We start from the raw sequence: 21928 nt of genomic DNA on the forward strand, positions 1-21928 counted from the left end.
CCAATAGTTCATCAAGGTCTCCAAGGGATAGGAGAGAAAACTTGTCTCCAGGGCAGTGCCTCCAAAGTTAAGTTTGACTTTCAGCTGCATAAGGTGTATGGGGGGATCATGAAACAATAGCCCAAAACAGCTCACTGAAAGAAAAAACTGATAAGGATTCCTTTCCTGAGGTGAAAAACAGGATGCTGTGTGGGTCCTTATTTTAAATTAAGGTCACCGGCCCAAAGGGAAACCTATCACAAATAGCACTGTAATTGGTGCTGAGATGTTTCTAGGTTAAAAAAAAAAAAAAAAAAAGAACATGCCAGAATCTTTTTCTTCAGGATTACTGACCTTGGGGATGATGCTTATCCTGGCTGCCTACTTTTAGCAATGTAAGTTGGACACAGGACCAGGTATGCGATCTATGAGGGTACCCCCAGATTTGCAGCCCTTCTTGATGCTTATTCATCTTTCTTATCACGTCCATCTCCTAAATGTATTCTGAAACATCCATCCATCTCCACTGCCACCCCCTTCTCTTGGTTGTGTGACTACAAGAGCCAAAACCTGGTGTCCATTTAATTCTTCATCCACTTTAACGCACTGTCCACAGAGGCCAGAGACATCTTTCTACAGCATAAATCAGATTACATGGACTCCTGACTACACATCGCTGTGGCTTCCCAATACAGTTTCAACAAAACACGAACTCTTTCTGTGTCCCACAAAGCCCTCCTTGCTCTGAGCCTGCTTGCCTCTTTAAATCTCACCACTCTTCCCCTTGACCATGAGCCACAGCCAGAGGTGCATTCTCTCCACTTCTGGGCTCATTCCTTTCATTCCTCTGGGTACTTTCACTGGCTGTTCCCTCTGTCTGGAACACTGTTCCTGCAGATCTACATGGGGCATCTTTTTCCCATTACTCAGAGCTCTCCTCAAATGTCACTTCCTCAGAGAAGCCACTCAGGAATCCTGGCCAACAGAAGAAAAGATCCTTCTTGTCCCACTATATTCACATAGCTCAGTTTGTTTTCATAGACCCTGTGACTTATGTATTTATTTGTTTACTGCTTATATTGTTTATTACCATTTACTTGTTTATTGTCTCTGTTTCAGGGACTCTGGATGTTATACTAAAGTTAGTCCCCCAGCCCTTGAGGGTATCTGGTCCCAGTTCAGTAAGTATCTTTGGAATGAATGCATGATTGCTGGGATCTCAGAAAGTGAGTCTGCGTCTTGAGGGCTGCAAGAAGAGCTGATGAGGCAAAGGGGAGGGAGACTTGGCCTTTCTTTTGCTCACCACCATCACTGCTGTGACTGCTTACTAGCTCCTGATCCTCGGGCTGCTCCTTGATTTACTGGTGAGCGGCCAGGCTCAGCTTGACTCACCGCTGCCTCCCTCCGCGCGGAGAGCAAGGTTCCGCTGTGCCACCTTGTGTTCTAAACTCCTTATCACAACGAATGGGAATCGCTCAAGTCCCAGGGTAAACTGGAGGCTCACAAAGCAGCCCCAAGCCTGACAGTTATTGGTCCCAGCAGAGGAGTGTGTTCCCAGGGACTCCTGGAGAATCTAAACACATTTTCAGTTAAGGACACCTTCATACCTTTCCTTAGAAAAACAACCTCTTATGACAACACTGAGTTAAAAAGCTCCAAATGCTTCACCCTTCCTGACAAAAGGCAAACACAGGAGGATGAAAACTATTTCACGTTCTTTCCTTCAGTCAAATCCATGAATCTCTTGAGCAGTTTTAACAGCCTTTATTGGGTGCGACAATCACTTTTCTGTCACAGTGTACTTTTGCCAAATAGGAGGGCAATTTTCCCGTCTGCTCTGTAAGGGCATCTATTATTCAGCCATTTCAATTAACTTCATTACCAAACTGCCTAATTGCGACGGAAGCCACCCCTGGCACTGTATCAAACCTGACTCCAATCTCTTAAATTTAGAAAATCATATTAGCTTTTGGAAAGCATGGGTCATGTTAACAAAGCCAGGGAGATCCAACTTATGAGTCCGACAGCACTGCATTATTCAAAGTGTCTGGCACTCAGACCCAAAGAGCCATTTACTAACGGGTCATGTTTTTCCAAAGAGCAAAGGACATATGATGAGCAGCCCCATTCTTCTCCCATGGAGATATTAAATGTCTTCAAAATCCTCTTGCTGAAACAATATCTGCCCTGGTCTAAGTGATTATGTGAATTACAGAGGGAAAAAAGCTGTTACCTTGACTTTGTCAATTTCTAATGATAGCTGCTTCATACAGCTATGGGAAGCAGTAGAAGCTCATGCTTTATTCAACTATTAGATTGCAGGTTTCAGTGAGTCAATACTCATTTTGCGAATTGGATTTGCTTAAAGGCAGAATATGGGAATCGGTTTCACCCACACACACCCCAACACACACAATGTCCCACTCAGGATGAATCTCAATTAGAAAGAACTTTTATAGGTCAAGTACATTTAAGATGCAGGGAAATTCAAGGACTGCAAGTCCTTTTAATGAAATATTTCAGCTGGGAACAAGATGTACAACAGGGCATTTGCCTTCAAGAAGTACATTGCATTTATGGCAATAAAGAGTAAGTAACATAAATTCATATTGGAAATGACACAGATGATCCCCCAGTAAGCATTTACACTGAAGAAGGTACTCAACACATTTCTCATGGTGGAGATCAAATGCCAGAATCCTTTTGCTCCCTCCCCTATCTGATTTTGGCAGGTTTTTTTCTTAGGAAATAAAGCTCTAATCAGGTTTAGAGTCAATGCAGAGGGAGAACTTAATGCAAAGGGACCCACTGAAACTGGATTTTTTTTAAAAAGCTATCATTAAGTTTTTGACACTGTTTTATACACGCAGAATTAGCCATGGATATTTTGGGATGCCTCATGCATCATGAATGTGTACAGTTCATCCAATTTTTCTCTTGCTTTTGGATTTAACATTCTCTGAGTTACCTTAATAATTTACACATGACAAAAGAATTTCTGAAAGAGTCTAACCAATAAATGTAGTCTTCTGTAAGGGTAACACAGGGCAGAGAGAGGAATCCACCCTGGCCTTGAACTCCTCACTCAGTTTCTCCCTAAATTAAGAGACTGTGGAAGCCCTGGCTGAGACCAAGGAGGTTTCCACTGTTCTTCCTGCGGCTTGGATTCTAGACCCCCCCACTCACACATTACTTCCAAGCATCCCACCTCCTTTCCTCTGCTCTAAAATCCTGGCAGCCTCCTTTCCTACAGCAGTACTTTCTGCATTTCAGATTTTAGGAACCAGTAATTTTTCACTAAATGGATTTGAGCAACTGACCACAGAGTGCCAATTCCTTATTTTGCAAACTAGAAACATTAAAAAGGGGGTGGAAAGGTAACAACTACTATTCCATAAGTAAAACGATACTTAAGAGAGTCTTTGAGAGATTATAAAACTTCACGAATAACCTACTTCTCTATCCTGCTTTTTCTCATTTCACTGTTTACTGAAAATCACTGTCATCACAGAGTAGAATAAGAAACATCTCCAGTCACATTTTGTTCTTGAGGTGACTCCTTTTTGCCTTCTCTTGTCTCTCCCCCAGAAAACTTCTCCTGAAGTACTGAACACGGGAGGACCACCTGAGTATTTCATCCACCCCCCTTCTCCTAAGCCCCATCCAATCATACAGTCAACCCTCCATCAGGACAGGGCAGCAGGGTGAGTTAAGACGAGTCCTCGTCTCGTTCCATCCTCACTGAAACACTGAGGAAGGTACAGATCCCCTCGCATTTCAGATGACAATACAGAGGCTCAGGGACGTGGCCCATGGCTGGCCCAGGCAGAACTGCTGGCAAGTGGCGGAGAGGAGGACTGAACGGAGGACACAATGTGGCCAATGGGCTACTTCCATCAATGAGCTGATATAGAAGCAACGATTGAGAAGGAACGGGGACTTCTCCCATGAACTCTTTTCCATCCAAATTCAACACACAAAAATCCATAAACTAATTCCATTTACATCTTAAAAAAAAAAAAAAAAGACACCATTTCCAAGAAGCTAAAACAAAGGGTGTCTAAGGAGTCTCATTCCAGGTTGTTACTGCCCTTCAGGGCACACCGGCCATGTCTGAATACACTGTCGGGTATCATTGCTGGGGAGGAGGAGAGTGCTGCTGGCATCCAGAGGGCAGAGGCAGAGGATGCCGTGACACATCCCATGATGCACAGGGTGGCCCCCCTAACAAAGAACTGCCCGGTCCATGGTGTCAGTAGGGTCCGGTTAGAGAAACTCTGGGACAAAAAAACAACTGCACCTTCCCGTTTCATCACCAAAGTCAAAGTAACAGGGATTTTGCAGGGGAAAACTACATAAACAAAGACTCCATGAATTCATGGGCACTGTTATTATTTTTCCAACACAAACATTTCCCGCTTTGGTCATTGGTATCTATGGCAAAAGTAATCATGGAGAACATTTTTCAGTTTAGAAACAATATGAATATCTCAGGAAGCATAGATCTAATTCCAACTGTCTCCAAATGATTAAAATAAACTGATTTGTATTATGCAACTATAAGAAAGATTTTTAAAATATAGGGTTTTTCTGATGGGTTCCTCATGCCATGGACCCTGAACATACCAACTGTTAAAATAAATGTCTAATAAAAACAGAAGGTACTTCCCTGATGGGCCAGTGGCTAAGACTCTGCGCTCCCAATGCAGGGGCCCTGGGTCTGATCCCTGGTCAGAGAACTAGATTACACAGGCCACAACTAAGACGTGGCACAGTCAAAAAAATAAACAAACAATATTAAAAGACAAAATGAAACCAAACAGGTGGCTGAATAAGGCATGCTGATGCCCAACACCTGAGATGGAAAGGAATTCCCTCTATTACAGGATCTTAAAATTGTTCCACGCTGCAGTTTCCTAGCTATTATGACTGCTATCCTAAGATACAGTGCCAAAGGATCTTTTGAATAACTCTGCCTCAAATGTTAAAATTACAGAACTAGGATATGAGAAGTTTTCATGGCAAAGGTAATATGCTAAATGGAATCTCTAGAAAAAGAACTGAGCATCAGGAAATGGAGAGGATATGATTAACCACACTGTATTTTAGATGTTTACTTGCATCTCATTCATCTATAATGAGAGATTATCACAGTGCTGAAGGCCCACTGCATAAAAGAAAGGCTGAATAGCATTTGTTGCATGTGGTGAGAAACAAGAAACATCAAGAACATTAGAAACACACACACACTACATAGGAGTATAACATAAACCCAGGTACCAATGTGGCATAAAAAAAGGCAGGTTCCACGCTGCCAGTGGAAACAACACTTGAATGACCCAGTGCTATTTTCAAAGATGTTAAAATTCTACCAACATGATTTCGGAACCAAAAAGGATTATGTTCATAAATGAAGGACATGACTAATCTTTGAGCAGGAATACAAACATGTGAAATACCAGGCAGGATACAAGTTGGGGAATGTTTTAAAATTTGCAGGTGCAATGCAAAGACAGACTCAATAAAAACCATAGCAGACACTTAACTCCAGATGGTGGTAAAGAATGTGTGATTTAATTTAAGGAAAATGAAGGAAGGTGGAAAAACATTACCCTGAGTAAACTCTCTGCCTCAATAACTGTTTTGAAAATGTTCAGAACTGCAAAATGCTTAGAGGAAAGGCTAGGAAGATATCTCTTCCAATAAAGAGAAGCTTAATGAAGTGAGGTCACAAAACTAGTATCAAATAAGGGAGAATAGTAATTAAAAAAACATAATAATGTTTCTCCTATCAGATGCCTCTCACACCACAGCCCCCATTCCAAGGAGGTGATCACTAATTAATTTTCACATAGAACCAAAGTAAAGGAAGAAAATAAACTTCAATGTCAAGAAAAAAAAAGTCTGAGGATGTCATCTTTCTTTTGTCACCAAAAAAAAAAAAAAAGTATAAATGAAATCCAAAAGAAAAGAAAAGCAGCCAGTTCCTGAAATTTTGAGATAAGGATGGTAAAAAGAAATTCCTAGGAAACAGGTCCTCCTCACAGTGCCTGCACACGTGCTGTTTTGGGGTCTCAAAGTCCACTGTGTATGAGCAGCGGGCAGGAAATGCACAGGAGTGTGTGAGGCCAGATGGGATAAATAAGGAAATGGCAGGCCGTGGCAAACTGGAATTGCTGGCACCAACCAAAGGCATGTCAATTTAAAAATACTTTTTAAAGAGACTACTAAAATAGACATGAGTGGGTCAGGCCAAATACCACGCATGGATGACCCATTCACAACTCTCAATCCTTCAGGTACTTCAAAGTTCCGGTCTAGTAGTTCTCAGCAAATGGTAATTGCGTCCCATTCCCACCCAGGGGTCATCTGTCAATGTCTGAAGGCATTCAGGGAGGGACTGTGGAGGGAGGCACACTACTGGGCAGAGACCAGGGAAGTTGCTCAACATCCGGCAACGCACAGGATGAACCCTTGCAACAATTATCTGGCCCTGAGTGTGGCGGGGTGAGGAGGAGACTGGAATTGACATATACACACTATTATATACAAAACAGATAGCTAATAAAGACCTACTCTATACTACAGGGAACTCTACTCAAAACTCTATAAGGGTTTATATGGGCAAAGAATCTGAAAAGGAATAGACGCTTGTACAACCAAGTCACTTCGCTGTACATCTGAAAGTAACACAACATTGTACATCAACTAAACTCCAATTAAAAAAAAAAAAATCTGACCCTAAATGTCAATAGTACTGAGGCTGAGACACTCTGCTGTGGCCTCACGTCATTTAGAAGGTGCCACTGTCACACCTTTCCTCCTTGATGCACACCTTACCCAAATCTGTAGGCACAGATTCAGACTACAGATTACTGCTGGTTACATTCACAGGTGAGTCGGGTCTCTGTATCTGGGTTGTGGGTACCTTGTTTCCTCTCCCCTTACCCTAGGGCTGTGCACATGGAATGCACTCAGACCTCGAGTTGACAATGGGTCAACTGGAAAAAGGCTTGTCACCAGTTTAGAACAAGGATGTGAAATACAGAGGAAGAACAGCTATAATATATAAGCTCAACTGATTCTACTATCAGAAAACCTCAAATACACAGAAATTTCTCTAGCTTAATTTTAGGAGAAAAGGGAGTCACCAAATCTGGTTCTGTTTTCTGCATTTTACAAATACTGTTCCAAAGGCCAATCCCTCCTCTTTTACGTTGGGTCCTACTTCCTTCCCTTCTTAAAGCCCTCACTCCTACAGTGACGCCCCTTTCTCCTCTGCATCTCTGGTTTCTCTGTCCTCTGGGTTGTTTCTATCGACACACATGTTGCACTGTCTCCCATGTAAAAAACCAAAGCAAATTCTCTCAGCTGCACAGCCCTCTCAACCTCTCTCGCCATAGCTCTTTTCTCTGCTCCATTTCACAGGGAGAATTCTTGGACCACTTGATCAAATCCTCATCCCACTCCTGCCTTCTATGCCCCACTCCAGGCTGCTGCTTATAGACACATCATGAACTCTGCTCTCAGAGACGACCAGTGCCACACGCAATCTTTCCACCCTCACATGCCTCCACTTCCTGATGTGGAAGGAATACACTTGAGATACTTTCTTCTCTGGGACTCATAACACCACATATCCTGTTTGCACTGGGTGCCCCATGATAAGCTCCGTCACCAGTCCCTCTTCCTCAGCTTGATCCCTGCAAGATGAGGTGCCCCAGGCCCCTGTCCTGGCTCTTTCTTTCCTTTCTACTCTGTCCCTAAGCAATTTCATTCATCCTCATGGCTCTATATACTATCTACATGTGTGTTTGACAAATGGTAGTGAACATAGTCCACAGTGAGAAATGCACTTGGTAACAGATTCACACACATATACATACATGTGTTCGTATGTGAGTGTATATGTGTATGCACACATGTAAGTCAAAGTTTCATGAACATGTGCTTATCTTTACTGAGGAAGACATATTATTATTGTTTCTATTTTATTTTGCTTTTGAGAAAAACACTGGTCATAGCCCAGTACAGTAGTTTCAGGACCTAGTAAGGGGCCACGGCTCATGGTATACAGCAAACTTAATAAGATAATGGCTCATAAATGTTTCTCTCTCCTGCCCTAACTTGCCAGTGATGAACTCCAGGCCCCAGACAACTGCCTGTGTTTCTGCTCCGCTTGGATGTCAGATGGGCATTTCGCAGTTACCATGTCTGAGAAGGCACCCTTGATGCCTGAGTTCAAGGCCCATCCACTCCCACCTCAGTATTCACATCTTAACAAATGGTCCCTCTGTCTATCCACCTGCCCCAGCAAGAAACTTGGGGGTCATTCCTGGCTCCTCTCCTTTCCTTCCTCGGCAGGGCTCAGCAAACTGTAGCCCCAGGACCAAATAATGTTTTCTTGGAACACAAGCAATCCATTTGTGTTAATGTCATCTGGTACAAGGGCAGAGGACAGTAGTGGTAACGGAGTATGTGGCCCACAAAGTGAAAATACAGACCATCTGGCCCTTCAGAGACAAGAGTTTGCCAACACTTATCCTGAGTCAACCTACCCAGTGCTGTCAACTCTCCTGAACACTCCTCAACACCATCCCCACCCCCAACTTCCCTCTGTCTCCACAGCCATCACAAGAGTTCACACCGCAAACACCCTTCTCCAACCACCACATGGCCCTACTGGGTCTCCCCTTCCACATCAGTTCCTCTAAAATTCTCCACAAATATGCCAGAGGGATTGTTTAAAGTGTTAACGAGATCTCATCCTTGTATTTCCTAAAAACCAGACATCACACAGAAAATAAAATCCGAATTCCAGACCCTGGGTGCTGGTCTCTGAAGCTCATCACCACTCCCCTTGCTCACCTTTCTTCAGCCACACTGTCCCCCATTCTACTTCCTTTTTGGGGCCCTGGCATTAACTGTCCCTTGTTCCTGGAATGCTGTTTCCTTCCTTGCGGTCACTCAAATCTTGTCACCTAATTGAAAGCAGCCCTCTCGGCCCTACTCCTCTGTCACTCCCTCACCACTTCATCCAGTCTCCTCACAGCACTTCTCTCTGGATGATGTTTTCTTGCTCATCTGAATATGTCTGCCCCTTTTCTCCTTCCTGTAGAATAAAAGGGTCATGAAATCTGGAGTAAACTTGTTTTGTTTGTGGATGATCTGTTTCATTCCCAGCGCCCAGACAATGCCTGGCCCACAACGTTTAGGAATTTGTTCCCCTCCAAAAGGGAAAACAAAAGAACCTCTTTACGTTTAAATGCAGACCTGTAGGTAGAATGAGTATTCTACAGCCCACATACCAATGCAATAACTCTAACTTGAAACTCCTACTCTCTTCCAGAAACGGGAGACAATGTCACCACTCCTTAATGAAAATTATAAATCGCATACACATTTATAATAAATAATGCACAAAAGCAAATAACTTGGTACATTAAGTTTATATTTAATCGCTAAGAAGTTATTAGGGAGCACACTAGATTTAATAAGAGGCCTCAACTTTCAAAATTACTAGAAAAACCAAGCATCACAGGTAAGTGAGGTCAATTAGTTTGAGATACCAAACCAGATAAGCACACCAAGATGACTTCTACATCTTCCTTTTTTAAGCAGAAGGCTGACAAACTGTAAATTGCTGATAGTTCATGCAGCAGATTATATACTATTTTATATATAAGAATTTAAGGTGAATTTTTTTGTGTGTTAAAGTTTCTTCCCTTTTGGGGATAAAGATACTTTACATAATATAATAATGTAAATTAAACTCCTTTAACAGCGGTCCAGTATAACACATGAGATGCTTCCTGGCCAGGTTAAAAGCTGATACGCCATCTCAGGACTAGAACACAGCAGATAGCCCAAGCGCTGATATGTTTCAAGTGTTTCATGTTCTCCGAGGCTCAATTCCTTGTGACCCCCTAACGTCCAGTAAACACATGTAGAGAGCTGAGAGCAGTACCTACACGTGGAAAGAATTTAATAAATAGGACCTATTATCATTATTATCTTTATAAAAGAAGCACATTAGCCATGAAGTTGCCCTCAGTTTCGTATTTTTCTTCTTTAAAAGGCATTAAAAATAAGAGAAAGGGTAAAATGAAGGATAATCAACATAGCACTTTCTATGAGGATGCAAAGATTTAAAACTGGACTGTCCAATATGGTAGCCATTGGCCACATATGGCTCTTCAGTTCTTGAAATGCGGTCCACCAGACTACATTTTACATTGTATCTAACTTTAATTAAATAGCCACATGTGGATATTAATAACTGCACTGGACCTGGCGAACAGGCTTAATTGGACCATGATCCACTGCCATATAATGTATTTCCTTGCCATTTATTTATTTACTTGAAGCAGAGTTGATTTACAATGTTCTGTTAGTTTTAGGTACACAGTGATTCAGTTATACACATACGTGTGTGTCGTGTGTGTGTCGTGTGTGTGTGTACACACACACGACACACACACACACGTCTTTGCTCTCACGGAGGAAAGAGCAGAGCATGATGGCGGTGGACACTGTTTGCTATGTAGCAGTCAGAGCAGAAGCCTGAAGGACAGGAGTGAGAGAGCCCTGTGGCTCTCTGCAAGAGGAAATAGACAGAAAAAAGAGCAGCTCTCGGCTGCGACACAGGACTTTGGAGTTTCCTCTGAATGATGGGACGTCATCCTGACACTAGCAGTGACTGGATCCAATTGACTTTAAATCACTCTAGCTGGAGAATGGACTACAGGAAGTGTCAAGACCTGTTGCAAGGCCACGGCAAGGCCAGATGCCACATGATGGATGGCAGAGGCCGGGGAAGACATGGGAGGATGACAGGACCGAGAAGGGGGAGGGGATGGGTTGTGCGGATGTGAATACACAGGACTCTCCACCTCTATTAGGATATCACTCTGCCAGCAACCTGAATTTTCCTTTCCGAGGCCCTGCAGCTCAACTGAAGAGATTCTGGCAGTCAAACCTTAAGTGGTGCAATTTGCAATTCATTGTCCAGTCTGTGACCAGAGGGCAAAGAGAACAGAGGCGCCAGATAACTCGGGTTTAACTCTGAGGCAGGGCACAGCTCGCTGCGGTTCTAATTATGATGGTTCTACATCGTTTCAGACAGAGGAAAAACACACAACAAAGCAGAGCTAATGCTAATCATGTGCTTGGATGATGCGATTAGATATTGCTTTCCCTATGTGGATCGATGACGATTTAATCAACTAAATATCATCATTAATTTGTATGAAAATTAAGTTGCATTAATTTGCCATGGACTTCAGACCTTATTCATTCCTTTATGTATAAGGCGTACTGCTCAACAGTTTAGGTATTGGAGCTTCTTATCTAAAAGCCAGGAGGCTGCTTAACATAGTGGGTAAGAGATTTGTCTTTGGAAGTAGAATCGTTGGGTTCAAACTCAGCTGTGTGATTCCGGGTAAATCAGTGAGCTTCTTTGGGCCTCAGGATCCTCTCCTCTTAAGTGGAGGTAGAGACTTCCCTGCTAATCCAGTGGTTAAGACTCTGCCTTCCAATTCTTGGGGTGCAGGTTTGATCCCTGGTCAGGAAACTAAGATGCCTTGGGGCCAAAAAAACAAAACATAAACAGAAGCAATATGGCAACAAATTCAATAAAGACCTCAAAGATAAATAAATAAAAATGTAAATGATTTCCTATTTAAAAAATCTTTAAAGGGGAGATAAGATTTTAATCAGGCTTCCCTGGTGGCTCAGCAGTCAAGAATCCGCCTGCCAATGCAGAAGATGCATGTTCGATCCCTGAGTCAGGAAGATCCTCTGGAGAAGGAAATGGCAACCCACTCCAGTATTCTTACCTGGAAAATCCCACGGGCAGAGGAGTCTGATGGGCTATAGTCCACGGGGTCGCAAAAGTTAGACACTACTTAGTGACTAAACAACAACTAGGTTTTAATCACTTCAGAGGGCTCCTGAATTATGACATGTAAAATGTTTAGAACCAACTCAGGCTGGCACACTGTGGAAGCATTTACTGCTTTTATTACAAAAGCTTTAAGCAAGGAAGTGTCTTATACATACTTACCAACTAAACCAGAAATTTCCCTTTTGCTTTACACTAAGCAAATTTAACTGTGGAGTCTCAACACCTACAACAAAAGCAATTCCTTTTTTTCCCCTACCAATCACTGCCTTCATTTCCCACAGAGCCCTGTTCAGAATCACACTGCAAATGCCTGGTTCCAACGTGGTCACAACAATGGGATGCTAAGAGGTTTTATTTAAGTGTGTACGTATCGCTTGTACCATAGTAACAATTCTGGTACACAATATAACCAATAATATTTTTAACACTATCATTACTATCACTACCACCATTTTTATATCTGATTTGTTGTCTTTTAACATCTCTCTCTTATGTTTCAGAAGTTATGAAGAGTGACTGTGAAGCTACGTAATTAATTTTCTAATGTGACTTGCAGAGGAAGTTAAATTTATCCAGTTGGTATTTAACTGAGACCTTACCACATACCAGGCTCCCCATGATGTCCAGAGATACAAAAGTACAAGTTGGATAGACTCTTGCCCTCTAGGAATCCTAGCCTTTTATTACTTTACATTCAGATCCTAAAATTACTCAGTGTCCTGACAAGAGCACTCAGTAAACAAAGCATCACTTCTAATTCCGTTTTGATCAGCTAAAGCCACTTGGGGGATGAGCTCAAAAGAAGCATCTCTGAGACCAAGTCCTCCTTTCTAACCTCCTCTAAAGTAGAAAAATATCAAATTTGGGAGCTACAAGGGACCTTAGCGAAGATGGAGAAATCTGTTGCTTAGAAAGTAGACTTTAGAAGAAGAATATTACTTAGAAATGAAAACAACTGTTAAACTTTATAAACTTATTTAACTCCCATTTATATGTCACAGAATCAAAATGAGAAGGAATCGGGAGGGCAGGAGCCTAAAACTGATTCCAATTCTGATTTTATATCAGAATTGCTGGTAGAGCTTCTAAAAAAAAATACAGGTGCCTGCACATCGTGTACTCAGATTAAGATTCTGCAGATAAAGGATAAAAACTCTTTTTAAGAAGAGAAAAAATAAGCTACCACACTCAGGGGCTTCTGATACCAGATAAGATCAGTAATACACTACTCATCATGTGACTGCTTCTAGGTCAGGAACTGGCACAAATGCTACTTTTTTCAGATGGCTTGCCTAAAGTCACAAAGGGGATAAAGGCAGGAGAGGGAATTTAAACTTGCATCACCTGAGTCTTGGATCTTTCTTTCCTCTACACGCCAATGAAAGTATTGGCATAAAATTAGAGCGGTCATCCTAAACATGATTTAGTTCAAAATATCCTTTTCTTTTTTTTTTTAAGAAAAAGAAATGAGTCTCAAGGCAGGAGTTGTAACCCAGTCAGAGTTACAGAGGAGTTACAGGCAGAGGTTGAACTAGACGCAGACTCCTGGAACCTTCAGTTCAGCCTTTTCTTTTAAATATCACTTAAAACAAGCTGATTAAAACACGCTTACTCCTTGGAAGAGAAGCTGTAGCAAACTTAGACAGTGCATGAAAAATCAAAGATATCACTTTGTCAACAAAGGTCTGTTATAGTCAAAGCTATGGTTTTTTCAGTAGTCATGGATAGATGTGAGAGTTGACCATAAAGAAGGCTGAGCACCAAAGAACTGATGTTTTCGAACTGTGGTGCTAGAGAAGACTCCTGAGAGTCCCCTGGATTGCAAGGAGATCAAATCAGTCAATTTTAAAGGATATTAACTCTGAATATTCATAGGAAGCACTGATGCCAAAGCTGAAGTTTCAATACTTTGCCCACTTGATGCAAAGAGCTGACTCACTGAAAAGGTCCTGATGCTGAGAAGGAATGAGGGCAGGAGGAGGAGAAGGCGACAGTGGATGAGATGGTTGGATGGCATCACGAACTCAATGGCCAGGAGTTTGAGCAAACTCCAGCAGATAGTATAGGACAGAGAGGCCTGGCATGCTGTAGTCCATGGGGTTGCAAAGAGTCAGACATGACCTAGTGACCGAACAACAAAAACAAAATGATATGTACTTTCTTTTTTTTTAAATTTGGCCACGCTGAATCTTAGTTGTGGCATGTGGGATCTAGTTCCCTGACCAGGGAATGAACTCAGGCCTCTTCATTGGGAACTCAGAGTCTTAACCACTGGACCACCGGGGAAGTCCTCAGTTTAGCTTTTTCAATACACATCTTCTGTCAAAGTAAAACACACATTCTTCTCTTTCAAAAAATATTCCAAGTTGCCTCTTGAAACAGAGTATTCTGACTCACCCCCAGTGGTATCTTCAAAAGCATTGTACTTCCCACTGGGTATAAATTAGTCAAATACACAGGGGGCACAGGTAGTTATGCTACATATAGTATAATTCCTTTTTAAAAATAAAAAAAACCTTTATGAAACAAATTCTTCATCTTTTGTAAATTAAAAAAAATTATTCAAAACAATAGTAATAACCTTGGAGCATCATTTTCCAAACACGTAAAAAAGACTCTAGACTCACACTGGAGTCAGGTGATGGGTCTTCTGAATGCAAATGCTCTGTGAAAAACTAAGAAAAATAAAAGGCATTCTCCTGACTGGACAGCAGAGGGAGGAGGAGCAATGGACTGGCCATGGGAAGACGGGAAGCCAGGCAAAAGAAGGGGCTGCCCTTTACAGAACTTGACTGCTAGCCACAGACACGGACTTGTTTACGGAGAAGACACCTGTAAACAAATCAGTAACGATCCCAACTGACAAGGCTATGGATGGACACCCCCAGCAAGCCCAAGCCTGACCCAGAAAACCGTCTCCAGAAATTTACAAATAATATTTCAACCTCTGCTTATTTTCAGGTTGGCAGGAGGGAGATGGAAAGAAAAACAAAATGCACCTGATCTCAACCAGAACAAAAATAAAAAATGAGTTTAGGAGACTAAGAGTGAAAACCAAAATGCAAATATAGCTAAGTTTTGCCCCCAAGTAGAAAGACTACTTCTTTAAAGCACAGAAAGTGCCATCCTTGAGATATGAAATCCTGAGAATCAAGAAAAGTGTGGACTTAATGAGTTTATCAATCTGCTTACCAGCAGTTAAGACAGAAATGAGATTCATTAGAAAGAATCAGTGAAGTGGCCATTTGCTTTCTCATTTAACCTAGCTGCTATCCTTATTGATCATCAAACCTTCTCATTTACACTCCCATCATACAAGAAGAATGATTAAAATGCCAGCTCTGATTCAAATAACTGATATATGGCAGAAACAAATATATTTATATGCTTTCTAGAAAGATTAATAATAGCTGGTGCTGGCTTGCCACGGGAAGATGTACAAACTTTCTATCTGACACATAAATCAAACGCAAAGCATATAGCATATTTTAAAGACTGCTGATGTTACAGTGATTTTAAATTACTCAGGTTCTGGAATAAAAGATGCAGATGTTGACTAATGTGGTAATATATTCTGGAGCTTCTCATTAATTTAATGTTATAAAATGCAATGGCATTAACTGAAAGACAGTCTGAGGAATTAAGAGAGAAAATAAACATATTTGAAATCAAGGGTATTTTATTTTTAACCCATACTTTATTGATGAACAGTCTGATCATTTCCACTGTATTTCACTGTGGTTAAGATTCTTTAACATGTTTCCCTGTACACTCTTCAAAATATTTTTTAAATTTACTTTTATTATTGGAGTATAATTGCTTTACAATGTTGTGTTAGTTTCTGCTGTACAACAAAGTGAATCAGCTAGCGATATGTTTTTATAATGACCTGTTTGCTATCTCGGGCAGATTCATTACAAAATGGTTCCATTAACCATCGTGGTTTAGTAGATTGCAATGATAGTTTGTTTTTCATCCCTTTGAAATTAAATTGAATGGAAAAGAAAAACTGAACAGAATGACAAAAGAAATGGAGGGGCAAATAAATGAAGAAGGAGAACAGTGTGATTTGTAATGTCAAATGAGCAGTGGCTGAATCAGAGATGCCCTGATGTACCAAAAACTATTGACAAGTTTCCAACTTGCTGGCCACTAAAACCAGCAAAAATGCAAAAATCAGCGGTATTCAGAGTTAAGTAAAGCAGAATACTGGACTGGAAACCAAAGAATCCGGGTGAACGTCTCAATCCTGCTCTTGGTTGGTGCCTGCCTACCTTTCAGAGACATGGTAAGCAAGGCCTGAGAGGCGCGTGTAGGTTTGAAAAGCACTTTGTAAACTGCTCTCCTGCTTGTGAGTGCCAGGTACCACCATCCTCCACCCTCTCCCCCTCCTCCTCATCCTTAACCTCAAGTCACTTCCTGTAACATCTTGGTCACTGTTTAACACATGTCTGTGAAATCAAGCGATTTGGGTACAAGAAGACACTTCAAAATATTATTGGTAGAAATAACTCTTTGAAAAAAATGTGCAAATGGCTTTTATACCTGTTTAAGAATGGTGAACTGAGCACTCTGAGTCACACACAGTTCTGAATTCTGGATTCCCTTCCAACAACCCCAATCATTTTGATCACAGAACACACAGTTTCATGAGAGCCCGAGATCATCGCTGTCGCAACATACACAAGCTTTTCCACCTCCGTGAAACAGAGAGAAAGTAGAAATCTGGTCCTGATCTTTTTTCAGAGGGGCAGAATACTCCGTGCATAAACACCTCATTTTGGCAAGAGTCAGAGGAACTACCAATCTCCTGCCCAGTGTGGGAGGTAATCAATCAGGATTAGCCACAAACACTGACCCAGGAAATATTTCTCAGTGTGAGGTCCTGGAAGTTCTGGTGGGCTGAGGGTGCTGACAGGAGAAAAAGAAGAAAGCTAACTGTCTCAAGATTTATTTCGAATACCTCACTTCTCTGAGATTCTTAACCACTTCATCAAAATGTGGGTATGCTGAAATGTTTTTAATATGATTCGTGGAACTGTTGCTCCCACCAAGGGAAATAATAATCACATGTCCATTCATTCGTTATCTGTTTATGCATGAACACCTAGCAGGAGTCAGGTACTATGTTAAATGCCAGGGACACAACTGTCAACATGCAGACGTGGGCCCTGGCTTTAAAGATATTAGATTCATTAAATTCTAATGAAAAAGGGAGAGCAACAAAGAAAAATAAGAAAATGTACAAAACAATGGCTTGTGATAATAATGACTGTGATAAAAGCTAACGAGAAATGGACTGATGCAACAGGGATTACACAGGATTGCTGGGGGGTACCTTAGAGAAATAATGAGAGAATCCCTCTCTCAGGAGGAGACTTGAATGAGACTGAGCCAGCCAGGTGAAGAGTTGGGGAAAAGTTTTCCAAGCAATGGAAACAGAAAATGCAAAGGCCCTGAGACAGAAGGGCTTAGAGAACTGAAGGCATCACAGAGAAGTCAGGTGGCCAAGCACACTGAGGAAGGGAGAGGAGTGTGAGATGAGGCTGGAAGAGTGGCCAGGAGCTACATTTCACATGCACGCTGTGCAGACCAGGCTCAGGAGACTTACAGGATAAAGGTTTTCAAATCTTAATGGGTTTTAAAAGGCACAGTTTGATTTACATTTAAAGGAAATTGAAACAGAGCAGGACACCATGGTTCTTTCCCTCCAGGTCTTCTGCCTGTCTTTTGTCCATAGAAAAACTTTAGTCAAAGATTAAGTTTAATCTGAGAAGTGAGAAAATGCAGAAGCAAATGAAAACAATCAAACAGAACCAAAAAATATTAGTTCAGTCACTAAGCAAAGTCAGGGACCTTGAGGTCCTCCTCAGTGGCTATGGACAGCATTTGCAGCCATATCCTTTGAGCTGTTTTATAGACACTGAAACCCCCATCAGGTGGAATAAGCTACCTACCTGATGATCAGAATGTGGCCATGACATAAACTGCCACAATTCTGAGAACTGGCCTCAAAGAAATGGGAATAAACTGACCCTGGAACTGAAAACTAACTGCCTTTGCAACATCAAGATGACACTGATCAGACCACTGCATGACCAACTTTAAGACGACTGTGCTGTTTCCACATGTAGCCTCTTCTCTCTGCCTGTACAACTCCTCCTTCTGCCTATAAAAGTTCTGGGCCACTGAATGTCAGTGGGGGAGGGGCAGGTGGGGATTGGCCTCTGGACACGAGTCCACCCTCCCTCGCCTCCAAAACAAAGTGAATTTTCCTCTCCCCCAGCCTTGCATTTTTATTGGCTTTTCAGTCTGGAGCAGCTGGATCCCACTCTCAGCAACAGTGTTACCCTATGTGCATGTCCTCTGTATAAACACATAATGTATAAACATAACCTTTAGTCTAAAGAGGCTAGCATTTGGAGAAATCAGAAGGCATTTTGAATGCATTTCCCAGTATTTAAATAAAAATGATCTTAAAGGAGGAGACATTTAGAAAGCCCCAAAGACCCATCTCATAACCAGTATATATAACAATGGATGTAAGGTTTTAAAAAAATGAATCAAACTAAATCCACATACCTCCTCGTTGCACTAATAATGTGACCTCACTTCCCTTTGGACATTCGATGAGCATGTCCACGACTTGGTTGTGAGTTAGGGCCTGCACATTCTTCTTATTAACTTCCACTATAAGATCCCCTTCTTTCAGGCCTCGGCACCTTGGACTGTCAACAATCTGTTTCACTCTTTGGCCGCCACCCCCAGGACTGTCCGCAATAGTAAAACCAAAACCCATTGGCCCTTTGACTATATGAACAGTTATGAGTTCCGGCTGAGTGGCTATGGAGGAAGCCAAAGAGACAGTGTCACTGGGATAACCATGGGAACCATTTGAAGCCACATCCGCAGGGCTGCTTGGCCTGGCATCCTTCATACTGCTGACTTTGCCTGTTTTACTACTGTGACTAGCTGGTGAGTCATAGGTCTCTTGCCCATTCACAATAATTGGTTCTTTGTCCAAAATGGCCACTGAAGTCACTAAACTTGTGTTGGGGTCATCTGGGTCAAAAGGCAACGGATAACCTCGGCAGAGTTCAAGGTCCACGCTGGCACCAATGGGAATGGACTGGAAGATTTTCACAACTTGTGCGTGCGTGTGTCCCAAAACACAGGTGTCATTCACGCTCACAATTACGTCTCCTGCAAAAAAGCTGGGGATTAAAAAAACTGCCCAGGAAAGTTCCATCAATTTTATACTATAAAACCCTACCAATAAGAAGTTGAACTGAAATTGGAGTAGGGGGTGATACTGCAAGGCACAAAAAGACAGCTGCTATTACTTTGTTTATGCTAATAAGGCATTCGTGTAGCATTTACTGTCTTCCATGCTAATGGGAATAAAATGATCACTGAAAGAACATTTGAGCTTTTCTATATTAAAAAAAAAATCACTGCAGAATGCGAAGTTGAGAATTCATTCATTCAAATGGATCTGCATTTTTAGTAAATTACTCATTTACTATACTCGACAGTACCCTAACAGTTCCCCAAAAGGGAAAATGTTAAAGCAGCTTCAAAGTTTTTCATCTATACCAGGAAACACATTTACGTCATACAGGAAGCTTGCTCATTCACCAAGCTTTTAAAGGACAATGACAAGCTCAGGACATCATGGTGCTGTCTGGTCCATGCTGTAGTGTCTCATACCTGTCTCCATCTTGCCATCCAGGGCAGCAGGACCATCTAGGACCAAGCTCTTGATTTGCAGAAACTCGTCAGGTTCATCCCCTCCAACAACTGTGAAGCCAAAGCCACGACTGCTTTTCCGCAGCTTCGTGTGAATGAATTTGCCTTTCAACTCTGAAGGGTTTCGTGTAAAAAAGGGTTTGCCTGCATCAAAACAAGATGTAGAAGGAGGGTGACCATGAATGAAAAGATGAAGTAAATAAGAAATGATACAAGTTAGACATATCTCTCCAAACTCCTGTGCGGGGGCATGGGGGCACAGAGGTGTTTCAAGAAAGTCCTTCTTGATTCCAGTTATAAGGGAATTCCCAGACCCTTTTGTGTAAGGAGGGGGCTAGGGTTCACTGTGTGTCAGCACGAAGATCAAAAGAAAATGTAACAGAAGGATGACACTGGTGTCCAGTCTCTGACACAGATCTTTGGTCTTGTTTCATGTAGTTTGACAGCAACTGAGCTGCCATGAGGCCTTCAAAAAAACAATGGCGTGGGTCCTTGCTTCGTGTCTTTTGTTTTGTTACAGATTATATTTTCTACTCTGGCTTCCAGTATGTTGTCTCGAGTTTGGCTCCCATTTGTAGAGTCAATTACACGAAACTTTTCAAAGAGAAAACTCATTCTGAAAAGAAACAGATGATACCAGGAGACACCGTATGGTCACAAAGAATAACTCATATGGGACTTCCCTGTTTGTCCAGTGATTAGGAGGTCTTCCCTGTGGCTCAGTCAGTAAAGAGTCTGCCTGCAGTGCAGGAGACCCGGGTTCAATCCCTGGGTCGGGAAGATCCCCTGGAGAAGGAAATGGCAACCCACTCCGGTATTCTCGTTATGGAGAATTCCATGGACAGAGGAGCTTGGTGGACTACAGTCCACGGGGTCACAAACAGTCAGAAACAACTGAGAGTCTAATACACATTCTCTAAGGCTTCACCTTCCAATGCAGGGGACGTGGGTTCAACCCGCATTCCCGGGTGTCTGGGAAGACTGTACATGCCCCAGCACAACTAAGCCTGTGCACCACAACTACTGAGTCCCTGCAACACAGTCACTGAAGCCTGAACAACCTGGAGCCCGTGCTCCAGACAAGAGACGCCACCACCACAAGAAGCCCACAGATCGCAACCAGAGAGTAGGCCCCGCTCAATGCAACTCGAGAAAGCCCATGCCCATCAGTGAAGACCCAGCACAACCAAAAATAAATAAACAAATAGACAGAGAATCGCTATTTTAAAAATTAAAAGGAATTGAACTGAATTCTAAATTCAACCAATTTTTCCTGTCCATTTGCATCGTTTAACAAGTAGTGAAATAGCCTGCTGCTGCTGCTGCTGCTAAGTTGCTTCAGTCGTGTCTGACTCTGTGCAACCCCATAGACGGCAGCCCACCAGGCTCCCCCGTCCCTGGGATTCTCCAGGCAAGAACACTGGAGTGGGTTGCCATTTCCTTCTCCAATGCATGAAAGTGAAAAGTGAAAGTGAAGTCGCTCAGTTGTGTCCGACCCTCAGCGACCCCATGGACTGCAGCCTACCAGGCTCCTCCGTCCATGGGATTTTCCAGGCAAGAGTACTGGAGTGGGGTGCCATTGCCTTCTCTGGTGAAATAGCCTAGGTATGTCCAAAATCAGTTGTCTCATTAAAAATAAATTAACAGATATACAGCTAAATAGCTTCCAAACATTTAGTGAATTCTCTTGATAACATTCACAAATAACATTTCGCACACAAACCCAATATTTTATTTTGAGTTTGGGCATTTCTCTGTAATCGAGAAGCTCAATTGAATTTCCCCAATTATCCCAAAGTAATGAACATCATTCTAGGTGCAGACTCTTTCAACTCTCCTATTATACTTCCTATCTCCTGCCCTTGACACTGCTTCCCCATATGCCCTATTACTTTTCTACCAAAAATGTTATCCAAAAAAAGGAGAAAAAAATCTCCATGTCTCCAAATACCCCTGCACTAGGAGGCTGGCACGCAGGAAGGAAAGTTATTTTTGGTTAGCTACATCTAAAAGGTCTTTTTAAAAAGGTCTCTGGGAACACATACAATTTTTAATTGCACATTTCAAAAGTCTCTGGCTCTTAAGAAGGCTTTTTAAAATTGCTTGGAGTCACAGGTCTGCTCACTAACCTCCTCCCCTCTACTGTAGTCCCAAGGCTGGCTGGAAGCACGACAAACTATAGTCCTGTCAGCATGGCTAAAGAAAGGCAAGACCGATCTGAATTTACCATGAGAAGTCATCTGCCAAAGCACCAGGGAAGGGATGTCAAGCGCAGTCAGGGATTGTACTGAAAGA

General features: G+C 42.1%; 1 protein-coding gene across 1 annotated transcript in view; it reads right to left on the reverse strand.

The window, feature by feature from the left end:
• MAGI1 (membrane associated guanylate kinase, WW and PDZ domain containing 1) overlaps nucleotides 1-21928 on the reverse strand; it is a 642797-nt gene that overhangs the window by 54879 nt on the left and 565990 nt on the right. The window contains exons 11-12 of the mRNA XM_052636253.1: nucleotides 19595-19777; nucleotides 18467-19087 (exon numbers count right to left, since the gene is read on the reverse strand). Of these exons, the coding sequence (XP_052492213.1) occupies nucleotides 18467-19087; nucleotides 19595-19777 (804 nt within the window). The remainder of the gene's footprint in view (nucleotides 1-18466; nucleotides 19088-19594; nucleotides 19778-21928) is intronic.

This window comes from Budorcas taxicolor, chromosome 1 (assembly GCF_023091745.1).
Source record: "Budorcas taxicolor isolate Tak-1 chromosome 1, Takin1.1, whole genome shotgun sequence".
NCBI lineage: Eukaryota > Metazoa > Chordata > Mammalia > Artiodactyla > Bovidae > Budorcas > Budorcas taxicolor.